This window comes from Pristiophorus japonicus, chromosome 22, assembly GCF_044704955.1.
Source record: "Pristiophorus japonicus isolate sPriJap1 chromosome 22, sPriJap1.hap1, whole genome shotgun sequence".
NCBI classification, from domain to species: domain Eukaryota; kingdom Metazoa; phylum Chordata; class Chondrichthyes; family Pristiophoridae; genus Pristiophorus; species Pristiophorus japonicus.
In genome coordinates, this window is record NC_091998.1 from 59702872 (window position 1) to 59715236 (window position 12365).

Here is a 12365-nt window from a genome sequence, read left to right on the forward strand (position 1 = left end):
GTGGCGCTTTCTGTAATCAACATACCGTATTTATTTCCCTCTATACTGCCTGTCACTCTGGCCCCTCAGTGTTTGTGCCCCAGACAGCGCTCACCTTAAAAGCTACCACTTTGTAACGGCTTTCTTCCTCTCCCTTACGAGCGAGTTACAATGATGTGAAAATACAAATGAAAGAGGGGCAGTTGCTCTTAATTTGGATCCATTTTCAATCACGATCTCCCCAGAGAGTGTCGCTGTGTAAAAATAACACCTTCCTAATAGAAGGTGTAAAACGCGGTGGACAAATCCCACAATCCTCCCCCATATAACTCAGGGACAATGCACCCTCCTCCGCTAACGCAAAGGTTAATGGGTAGTTTGGTGATGTGCTATTTTAATGCTGATGTCAACCAGTTAAAAATAAATGTGGTCAGATGCTGGGCAATAATAACCCACCCTGTCACCCTGCTCAATAATAACCCACCCTGTCACCCTGCTCAATTATAACCCATCCTGTCACCCTACTCATTATAACCCACCCAGTCACCCTGCTCAATAATAACCCACCCTGTCACCCTGCTCAATTATAACCCACCCTGTCACCCTGCTCAATTATAACCCATCCTGTCACCCTACTCATTATAACCCACCCAGTCACCCTGCTCAATAATAACCCACCCAGTCACCCTGCTCAACGATAACCTACCCTGTCACCCTGTTCAATAATAACCCACCCTGTCACCCTGCTCATTATAACCCACCCAGTCACCCTGTGCACGATAACCCATCCAGGCACCCTGCGCAACGAATAGGAAGTGAAACCACATAATCTGCAAGATCCAAACTGATTGTGCAGCTGGGCTGCACACTTGTGACATCGAAGGGTTCAGCTCATGTTGAGGAACGTTATCGTAAATCAAAACGTTGCTCTAATTGGCAGGGCTGTGAGCAAAGAGCAGGGGTGTGGGACAAATGTGTTCTGTCAAAGGCCGAGCAGCCTCCTCCTGCGCTGTACCGGTCTGTGAAATGTAAGTAATACCAGCTGCTTGCCAATTAAGTGAAAATTCAATCTCAGGAAGCCCCCTCCATCGCTTCGCTTTACGGTCTGGACCTCTCGACTGGATTGTCAATCACTGAGAGGCGTCTCAGTGCCAGCTGTGGCTCAGTGGGCAGCACTCTCACCTCTGAATCAGAAGGTGTGGGTTCGAGTCCCACTCCAGGGACTTGAGCACAAAAATCAAGACTTGACACTCCCGGAGGTGCCGTCTTTCGGATGAGATGTTAAACCGAGGCCCCCTTTTGCTCCCTCAGGTGGACGTAAAAGATCCCATTTGAAGAAGAGCAGGGGAGTTATCCCCGGTGTCCTGGGGACCAATATTTATCCTTCAACCAACATCACTAAAACAGATTATCTGGTCATTATCACATTGCTGCTTGTGGGAGCTTGCTGTGTGCAAATTGGCTGCTGCATTTCCTACATTACAACAGGGACTGCATTTCAATTGGCTGGAAAGCGCTTTGGGATATCCTGAGGTTGTGAAAGGTACTATATAAATACAAAGGCTTTCTATCTTCCCATCTTTATAAATACATAAGAACTAGGAGCAGGAGTTGGCCATTTGGCACCTTGAGCCTGCTCCGGAATTCAATAAGACTATGGCTGATCTGATCTTTGCCTCAACTCCAGTTCCCCGCCCGCTCCCCATCACCCTCGACTCCCCTGTGCTGTTATATGCTGCAACACTTTGATAGCTGCTTGTGTGATAACAAACCTCCCTCGGTGTTCAGCATCTCTTCTACAAGCCACTGCCCAACAGGGAAGACCAATCAAGAGCTTAAATATTGGGTCCATTGCACTCACCAAGTTGTCCAGCATCCTCATCAGAGCCTCAAACTCGTGCTCACCCACTCGGCTTTTCTGCATTAGTCCAAACGTATTGCCCGCCCAGCCCACAGAGCCGATCTCGTGGGGCTTGTATTTGTCCCGCTCCAAAAGGATCACGTTGTCCACGCCGCCCGCACTGGAGAGGGAGGAGACCTGCAAACAAGGCGCACATGTTCAACGCTTGCGTCTGACTGATGCACGTTGCTAGGGAGTGATGTCACGTGGGCTGGCGCCCCGAGGCACAGAGATGTCCCATGCTGTCGGGGGAGGGTGGAGGCCGGAGACCGAGGCAGACCCCGCCAGGAGGAGAACGCGAGGTGATGAGATAAACAGAAGGGCTTTAGGAAGGATGTGGGAGCAAGTCGCCTGCCCGCTAATTAGGTTTACTGAAAACCCTTTTGCAATGGGCTAATCTCAATTTCTCCATCGGCAGAATACCCGAGAGTTATCAACATGAAATTCCAATTCCTTGAGTTACTGCATCAAAGCAATCAAGGGACTCTACACTTTAGACTTACGGGCGATTTGATCGAGGTTTATAAGATAATGACCTTGAAATCCCAGCCTCCCTGAGTCCGTACACAATGAGCATGCGCCGAAAACCGGCTTTTCTGATCTGTCCAGCTCTGGTTTAACAGATCGTCCTCAGCCAGGACATTCGCCTGGGACATTGCGGGATTTACCCATCTCTTGCCCAGCGAATGTCCTGAAAACTCTTGCACCTAGTAACAGCAGGCGCATAGCTTACTTTTACCAACATAAGAGTTTTAAAACATATAAAAAACATAAAAATAAAATTTTAAAACACTGTGTTAAAAACCCTGCCCACTAAGGTACGTTTATTTTAAACCATAATTACAAAACTTAAAAACAAATCGGAAATATATATATTTTTTGTAACACATTTATTAACTTTAATTTAAATATGTGGGGTGCTTTTAAAACATTTTTAATTTGTGTTTAGATGTTTGGGGGGGTTTCTCATTCATAATAATGGGAACTTGTACTTACTGAGTTCCCATTATTATGAATGAGAAAATACTTTACCTGGATTGGGTGTCCAGCACCCATGTGACTCTAGCTCTAGCTCTATGTCCATTCAGATGTGCACGTGCTCCGATGCGCAAACCTTAGGCCTAAAACTGCAATCGCTGGTGGGTGCCCGAGCTAAAGGTAAGTGCGCATCTGTTCCCTTGTTTTCACGCAAATGCCCACAGGAAGCCCGGAACCAGGACTTCAGGGCCGATGAAGTGAATAGATTGTGTTGCAGTTTGTTCCAATTACACAGGTTGAGGAGGACCAGGGTGACAATCTCCAGTTATACAAGGCCAGATCGAGGTTAGAGGTCAGGAGATTGTTATTTTCCCCAGAGAGCAGTGGGCCTCTGGAACAGGCTGCCATTCAGAGCGGTGGATTTGCTGAATTCCTTCAAACGATAGCTGGACCTGTTTCTGGCCGGGGCAGGTTAATGCACAGAATTATCGGGGCCAGAGCCTCCTGGACTAGTCTCACCAAATGGTCGGAGAGGAAGTTTCCAGATTTCTTTTCCCCTAACTGGCCTGGGTTTTAATCTAGCTTTTCTCCTGTCGCCAGAGATCACATGGTTTTGGATGGGGGGCTATATAGGGTGATGCTCAGGGGCGTCCCGGTTGTGTGGGACAGGCTGGATGGACCAGGGGGGGTTGGGGGGGTCTTTTCCTGTCCATCATTGTTGGTGGATAAGCAGGCCTCTAACCTGACACTCTGCACCACTTACGGAAGTGGAGATCATGTGGATGGCTTTACTGATTTCCATCAAGCTTTTTTGTCCCTATAAATGATTTGCTCTGTCGTCGTGTTGGGTTTTATTTCATTGCGTAGGATGAGAAGAGGGTTACCGCCTGTTGTAGGGGAATTCGAAAGCAGAATCAGAAGGGAATTTCGCACACAACTCTTACCTGTATTTCACAGGCAGACTGAATGTGGTAAATCTTATAGAAAGCCTCTTCCACAGTTTCACCGAGCGCTATCACACCATGATTTCTTAAAAGCAGGACCTGTGGAATCAAAATAAACAAGGCAGTCAGCGACAGCACATCCCAACGCTTGCATCCACTGCGGAGAGTGGTCAGTTGGCAAATACATAGATCGCGTGTTACAGTGACAGGAGGGTGTGGCAACCACCGCACATTGGGTGCCCAACCGTTGCTTCAACACAGCACCAGTCACACGCTGCCCGTGGGATGGGTGAAGAGCAAGATCCCACTGTAAACATTTTAACTGTGTAAAGTACCTTGCAGGTAGGTCCAAGGCATTTCTGTAGCTGAATCCTATCGTCCTCTTTGTCTGGGGCTCCATTATATTCATAATATGCCACATCCCCAACCAGCAAGGCCTCGTGGGACAACGGTAAGATGCCACATTTCATCGCTGAAACCTGTAAGCCAGAAGGAAATGCTCAGTAGGAGCCCAGCACCCCACACTGCGATAAATGGAATAAGTTCTGCCATTCATACCTTGGGGGACTAGGGTAAAGCCAGAGAGATGCTTCCTGTAGTAGCCAGCCCAGATACCAGTATCAAATCATTACATTAATATACAGAATATCCAGTAAGTTGTTGAGGCCAGTTCGTTAGATATATTCAAAAGGGAGTTAGATGTGGCCCTTACGGCTAAAGGGATCAAGGGGTATGGAGAGAAGGCAGGAATGGGGTACTGAAGTTGCATGATCAGCCATGATCATATTGAATGGTGGTGCAGGCTCGAAGGGCCGAATGGCCTACTCCTGCACCTATTTTCTATGTTTCTATGTTCCTATTGCAGACTGTGTGCTGTACTGTATGAGTGACAAGCCCAGCACACTGTAAAAAGGGGAATCCTTGGGGGTAACTGTAAGTTTGGGTGATAGGGTGTGGTGGTGCAGTGTTTATGTCACTGGTCCCGTAAACCAGAGGCTGCACTAATAAGCTATGTCTGATCCCCACCTCGCTCAGCTCCCAATCGCCGCTGCACCCTGGAGTGGGGGCTTGGTTGTAATTCCTGGTGGTTCCCAGGACCTCTTGATGGCCAGATACAAGGATCACTGGTGGTCTGGGCACAGGCTGGCTCTCCGCGCTCTCAGTGGCACAGCTAGTGAGGGCAGGCAGTCCGGAGAGAGAGAGAGAACCACTTTACAAGAACCAAATTTCATGAGATGAAAATGAAATAAAACATAAAAGCTGTTGAGACTGGGCTTCAGTTGAAAACACCGAAGATGAGAGTGATACCTGTGTGCTGGGTAAGGGTCTCAATGAACATGAGAGCACGGCGTACAACTTGCACTGATTTGACGCACAGTTTCCACACATCATTAAATAACAAGCCTGGCGTTGGTAACACACATTTGGTCTTCGCGGTATTTCCCAGTACTCACCGCAGCGGTGGCGGGTGTGTGCAAGTGTATTATACAGCGGACATCAGGGCGGGCAGCATATATCGCCGAGTGCAGGCTGAATCCGGCACAGTCCACAGAAAAACTGGTACTGCCCTGGTTCACCACTTCGCCGAGGATGTTCACCTTCACCTGCCAATGACGGAGTGACCATTAGTAGCACATTTTTAACCTGCATTGGGGGTAAACGTAAAGGGAGCTCGGGTAGGCCGACTTGCTCAGGGGGAGTGGGGGTGGGGGATGATAGGGAGGGGTGGTGGTGGGGTGGGCTGGTGGCGGGGTAGGGGTGTGGGGGGGAGGGAGTAGGGGTGTGGCGGGGAGGGAGTAGGGGTGTGGGGGGGAGGGAGTAGGGGTGTGGGGGGGAGGGAGTAGGGGTGTGGGGGGGGGAAGTAGGGGTGTGGGGGGGGGAGTAGGGGTGTGGGGGGGGGGAGTAGGGGTGTGGGGGGGGGAGTAGGGGTGTGGGGGGGGGAGTAGGGGTGTGGGGGGGGGAGTAGGGGTGTGGGGGGGGAGTAGGGGTGTGGGAGGGGGAGTAGGGGTTTGGGGGAGGGAGTAGGGGTTTGGGAGGGGGGGAGTAGGGGTGTGGGGGGGGGAGTAGGGGTGTGGGGGGGGAGTAGGGGTGTGGGGGGAGGGGAGTAGGGGTGTGGGGGGAGGGGAGTAGGGGTGTGGGGGGAGGGGAGTAGGGGTGTGGGGGGAGTAGGGGTGTGGGGGGGAGGGGAGTAGGGGTGTGGGGGGGAGGGGAATAGGGGTGTGGGGGGGAGGGGAGTAGGGGTGTGGGGGGGAGGGGAGTAGGGGTGTGGGGTGGGGGGGGAGTAGGGGTGTGGGGTGGGGGGGGAGTAGGGGTGTGGGGGGAGTAGGGGTGTGGGGGGAGTAGGGGTGTGGGGGGGGGGGGAGTAGGGGGGGGGAGTAGGGGTGTGGGGGAGTAGGGGTGTGGGGGAGTAGGGGTGTGGGGGGGGGAGCAGGGGTGTGGGGGGGAGCAGGGGTGTGGGGGGGGGAGTAGGGGTGTGGGGGGGGGAGTAGGGGTGTGGGTGGGGGAGGAGTAGGGGTGTGGGGGGGGGAGTAGGGATGTGGGGGGGGGAGTAGGGATGTGGGGGGGGGAGTAGGGGTATGGGGGGGGGTGTAGGGGTGTGGGGGGTTGCAGGGGTGTAGGGGTGTGGGGGGGGAAGAGTAGGGGTGTGGGGGGGGAGAGTAGGGGTGTGGGGGGTGTAGGGGTGTGGGGGGGGTAGGGGTGTGGGGGGGTAGGGGTGTGGGGGGGTAGGGGTGTGGGGGGGTAGGGGTGTGGGGGGGTAGGGGTGTGGGGGGGTAGGGGTGTGGGGGGGTAGGGGTGTGGGGGGGTAGGGGTGTGGGGGGGTAGGGGTGTGGGGGGATAGGGGTGTGGGGGGATAGGGGTGTGGGGGGATAGGGGTGTGGCGGGGGTAGGGGTGTGGCGGGGATAGGGCTGTGGGGGGTAGGGCTGTGGGGGGGGTAGGGGTGTGGGGGGGGTAGGGGTGTGGGGGGGGTAGGGGTGTGGCTGGGGTAGGGGTGTGTGGGGGGGTAGGGGTGTGTGGGGGGGTAGGGGTGTGGGGGTGTAGGGGTGTGAGGGGGTAGGGGTGTGGGGAGGGTAGGGGTGTGGGGAGGGTAGGGGTGTGGGGGGGTAGGGGTGTGGGGGGGGGTAGGGGTGTGGGGGGGGTAGGGGTGTGGCGGGGGTAGGGGTGTGGCGGGGGTAGGGGTGTGGCGGGGGTAGGGGTGTGGGGGGGTAGGGGTGTGGGGGGGTAGGGGTGTAGGGGTGTGGGGGGGTAGGGGTGTGGGGGGGTAGGGGTGTGGGGGGGTAGGGGTGTGGGGGGGTAGGGGTGTGGGGGGGTAGGGGTGTGGGGGGGTAGGGGTGTGGAGGGGTAGGGGTGTGGGGGGGTAGGGGTGTGGGGTGGGGTCGGGGTGAGGGGTGGGGGAGGTGCGGGTGTGGGGAGAAGCGGGGACTGGCACCAAGTTGGGTGAAGTAGTTAGGCTTTCCGGCCTACCTGAACGACTGACACGCTGCCACAACAGGTTCAGTTGCAGCAAGTACAGCTTTTAAAAAGAGTGTTCGATACATTTCATAGGATATTTTTCAGGATTATAAGATTGTCATTTCAGAGTCCTTTTTTAAGATTTAATTTAATTCATAAAAACTGGACCCATCAGCTCAGCCTTGCCCAGAAGTGTTCCTGACATCAGGAGATGATCCATCAGCAGATTTCCGACCACCAGGACACTCCTGAATGAAGTCCCCTTATTCAAAGTAGCTTTATCTGTACCCACATGCCACTTTGCCCATTGAATTCAGACTGAGTCAGGAAACATAAAGACTTGCACAACCACTGGACGTCTCAAAGCGCTTTACTTGGGAGTGTAGTCACTGCCGTAGAGCAGGGTTTTGACCTGGATGTGAATCGGCGTAATTCTGTTAGATTCAAGTGGGGGACCAAATGGACTAGTTGGTCAAGCTGGACAAGGGTGTTAAAAACATTGAACTGCAGCTGAGCATCATGGGTAAAATGTTAGCAGGTTGCAGCACACACGTATCGTTTACACTATAATGCCTCTCCATGTGGTTTCTCCCAAAGTGCATCTCTTCACACACATACGCATTAAATTGCATCTGCCATGTGTCTGCCCAGTTCACCAGTCTGTCTATGTCCTCCTGAAGTCTGATACTATTCTGTTCATTATTTAATATGTTGGCAAGTTTTGTATCAACCGCAAATTTCTAAATTGTACTCCCCATACCCAAGTCCAGCTCATTTATATATAACAAGAAAATCAATGGTCCTAATACCAACACCTGGGGAACCCCACTACATACTGCTCTCCAGCCTAGAAAACAGCCGTTCATCGCTCGTCTCTGCCTGCTATCCCTTAGCCAAATGCATGTCCAAGTTATCACCGTCCCTTTAATACCATGTGCTTCCATTTCCTGAATAAGTCTGTTATGAGGTATTTTATCAAATGCCTTTATCAAATACATCTAACTGCATGATCTTCATCACCCCTTCTGTTATCTCATCAAAGTTCCAGATGATATTATGCTGATGCCGTAAAAAAGACTTGCATTTCTATAGCAGGTTTCACAACCCCAGGACGTCACAAAGCGCTTTGCAGCCCATTAAGTATTTTTGAAGTGTAGTCACTGTTGTAATGTAGGAAATGCAGCGGCCAAAATGTACACAGCAAGCTCCCACAAACAGCAATGTGATAATGACCAGACCATCTGTTGTTGGAGATGTTGGATGAGGGTTAAATATTGGCCAGGACACCGGGAGAACTCCCCTGCTCTTCTCTGAATAGTGCCATGAGATCTTTTACGTCCACCTGAGTGCGCAGACGGGGCCTCGGTTTAACATCTCATGCGAAAGACGGTCCCTCTGACAGTGCAGTGCCGGCCTAGATTATTGTGCTCAAGTCCATGGAGTGGGACTCGAACGCACAATCTTCTGGTTCACTGAGCCACGGCCGAAATGCAAATTAAACTGGCTGATGGTGAATCCAGAAAAAATTCTTCACAGAAAGGCCACGAGGATGTGGAAGGCCCAGATGAAGAACGAATTGAGATGTGTAAAAGATAGATATTTATTTGGGATGAAGGGTATCACAGAATCATAGAATGCTACGGCACAGAAGGAGGCCATTTGGTCCACCGTGCCTGTGGGAGGAAGGGGAATTGAGTTTAAACATATAAAGAGCTGGCATGACAAATGGCCAATCAGATGGGCCAAATGGCCTGCTCCTGTTCCTATATGAAACTCGCTGGTCAACGGGCCTTGGTTTGGTGTTAAGCTAAAAGGAAATGTAACAGCTGAAGCCAGGAGAGAGAAGGGTTAAAGGTGGCCATCACTGCTTGCGATGAAGGTACTCACCAGGATAGAGCCGGAGACCTCCCCATAGGAAATACCTCTGGGGATGATGAGAAAGTGATCTTGTTCTTTGCTAACTCTCAGCTGAAGATAAACACAGAGAAGAAAAGGTAAGGTGAGATCACAAGTTATTCAACGATGTGGAAGACTATTTAGCCCATCTTACTGCACCCATCCCCGAAGTTCTCCGATTACAGCATCCAATGACTGGAAGTCCACCGCATGCGTTAATCACACCGTGTGTGAAGAAGTCGGAGTCCGTGTCCTCTCGCTTTATGCTCACAATTTAGTTACATAGAATTAGATAGAGTGTACAGCACAGACACAGGCCATTCGGCCCAATTGGTCTGTGTCGGTGTTTATGCTCCACACGAGCTTCCTCTCACCCTCTTAATCTTACCCCATCAATGTATTCCTTTCTCCCTCATGTGTTTATCCAGCTTCCCCTTAAATGTATCTCTGCTATTCGCCTCAACTACCCCATGTGGTAGCATGTTCCACATTCTAGCCACTCACTGGATAAAGTTTCTCCTGAACTCCCGAGTAGAGTTATTGGTGGCTATTTTATATTGATGGCCTCTAGTTTTTGATTCCCTCACAAGTTTGAAGTTATTTTCTCGATCCACATTTGCTACGCTATTACAATCTTCTTTCCCTCTGGAAGCCCACCTGTGGGACTGGAGAGTGGGAACCCCAAGTTTCTCCAATCCCTTTTCTCATAACTCGCACCTTGACATGAAGGATAAGCATGTTTGGAACAGTATTCAACAAACGTCCGCCCACTGCCAGAGTAGCAGGTATTCTGATTCACTAGGCCGTCACTAAGGCTAGTAATACCTTTCCCATGCAGACCGTCCTACAGAGTCTGGATAGAGGGAACACTGTGTGAGGGTGGTGGTTATTTGGGGAAATCTAGGTGGGAAATAAATGCCACCATTATTCAACCACCATCAAACGGTATTATAAACTGAGATTAAATTTACAGCAAGAAACAGGCCATTTGGCCCATCCGCTCTGTGCTGATGTTTACGCTCCACGCACGCCTCCTCCCACCCGACCAGCATATAGACCCCGTTTGTGCTGTATCATTCTATTATAATATACCCTTCGATGGCACAAAACTGAAGTTAGCACAGTTGCGTTTGAGGTTTTGACCTTCAATGGCATGCATTGGCCTTGACTTGTCAAGTCTCTTTCCTTTTATAAGATTTTCCACCCCTAAATCCAACGGAGATGGTTGGGAGGCCCCGCCTCCGTAGCCAGCGAGGGCAGGATGCTCACAACAAGGTCGGGAATTGAGAATAAGAAAATTCCTTCCACACTCTGTACAATCGATCTTCGGAGGGAAGCAAGAATCTACAGGCAAACGCTTGAACGAGACAGATCTGAGCAAATGTGTTCTTTCACCTTCAAAGCTGCACGATATCGATCTGACAGACGTGACAACTCACATTCTTCACCCCTGACCTGCTGCATTCCACAGACTCTCTGTACAAGAGCAAAGGAAGTGTTTGTTTGGCCATCTAAGCTACAGGTTTTCAAAATGGGTTCCTGAGCCATGAGGGCATCTGCGGGGAGGGGGGTCTCCCAAATCATAAACTGCTGTGTTTTTCGTTATTTGTTGCCTTATTAACACAATGTTGCTGTGCTCTACAGCAGAAACATGCCCTGCAATGGTTGTTAACCTGTGGAATTCTCTACCGCAGGGAGTTGTTGAGGCCAGTTCATTGGATATATTCAAGAGGGAGTTAGATGTGGCCCTTACAGCTAAAGGGATCAAGGGGTATGGAGAGAAAGCAGGAAAGGGGTATTGAGGGAATGATCAGCCATGATCTTATTGAATGGTGGTGCAAGCTCGAAGGGCCGAATGGCGTACTCCTGCACCTATTTTCTATGTTTCTATTTCCTTTGGACAGCTGACACTACGGAACTGAAGTTAGGTTACGGGCTGTCCAAGAGTCAGACGGTATTTCAGCAGCATGGGAATTTGTCAATATTTGAGGGAGTTTTTCAAGATGCAAAGGGGTTCACTGGAAGGGCTGAGATACTCGAGGGGGTCCCAGAACGTGTATCAGTATCTGAGGGGGTCCATAGAGTGCATCAACACACCAGAGACCCCACAGAGACCAGTTTAGAAAGCACTGATCTGTGCCGATATTCTAACACACTCCAATCTTGTCCTTAACCAGATAGTTCTTCAGTCCCTTTCGAGCAGTTAATGGACGCTGCAGACACCATTTTATGTACATGTCCATGGTTGGGATAGAACTTATTCTGAATGGAAGGTTCATTTGTGGCTTGCTAATTGTCCAATCACTTTTAGGTTAATGAGCCTGACAGGACCAGTAGAAATTGAGACTTCCATAGGTGTTGTGGCAGAATTTTATTTTTCAGCTTCAATTCTGGTTCAGTTTAGGCGATCGGTATCTGTAAATTGATGCATTACTCAATCAGCAAGCAGCCATTAAAAGGCAGTGAATGTTGTGTCAGCCCTGTTCTCAATCAGACAGTATCAGAGGGGCTGTGTGTTGCTGGGGTAGGGTATCAGTGTCTGTGGGGAACTTCCAGACAGTTTCAATAGCGGAAGTTGTCAGATATTGCGGTGTTTTGCCTGACTTGCAATAAGGGTCATGGAGTATTTATGCAAAAACTACCACTTAGGAGATTAAATGGATAGAATGTGTCAGCGTGATGGAAGTGTTCTTTCCTCCTGCATAAACAGACAGATCCTGTCTGGTACTGTCCCAGGGCTCTGCGATTACATTTCATTCTGGCTGGGCTGAAGGAGAAATCCTAAGAAGCAAATTCAAACAATATTTTAACAAAGTGAAGACAACAAACAGTGAAAAGTGACCATTAAATTTAAGAACATAAGAAATAGGAGCAGGAGTCGGCCATTTGGCCCCTCGAGCCTGCTCCGCCATTCAATAAGATCATGGCTGATCTGATCTTGGGCTCAACTCCACTTCCCCGCCCACTCCCCATAATCCTGGACTCCCCTATCATTCATAAATCTGTCTATCTCCACCTTAAATATATTCACTGACCCAGTCTCCACAGCTCTCTGGGGCAGAGAATTCCATAGATTTACAACCCTCTGAGAAGAAATTCCTCCTCATCTCAGTTTTAAATGGGTGACCCCCTTACTCTGAAATTATGCCCCCTAGTTCTAGATTTCCCCACGAGGGGAAACATCCTCTCTGCATCTATTCTGTCAAGACCCCTCAGT

General features: G+C 50.4%; 1 protein-coding gene across 2 annotated transcripts in view; it reads right to left on the bottom strand.

Annotated features, from left to right (window-relative positions):
* LOC139235072 (beta-adducin-like) overlaps positions 1-12365 on the bottom strand; it is a 70059-nt gene that overhangs the window by 26339 nt on the left and 31355 nt on the right. For both annotated transcript variants that reach the window (XR_011588408.1, XM_070866204.1), the window contains exons 5-9: positions 9140-9220; positions 5256-5405; positions 4137-4280; positions 3802-3900; positions 1841-2017 (exon numbers count right to left, since the gene is read on the bottom strand). Coding sequence is in view for 1 of the 2 variants with exons in the window: in XM_070866204.1 (XP_070722305.1) it covers positions 1841-2017; positions 3802-3900; positions 4137-4280; positions 5256-5405; positions 9140-9220 (651 nt within the window). In the remaining variant the exon portion in view is untranslated. The remainder of the gene's footprint in view (positions 1-1840; positions 2018-3801; positions 3901-4136; positions 4281-5255; positions 5406-9139; positions 9221-12365) is intronic.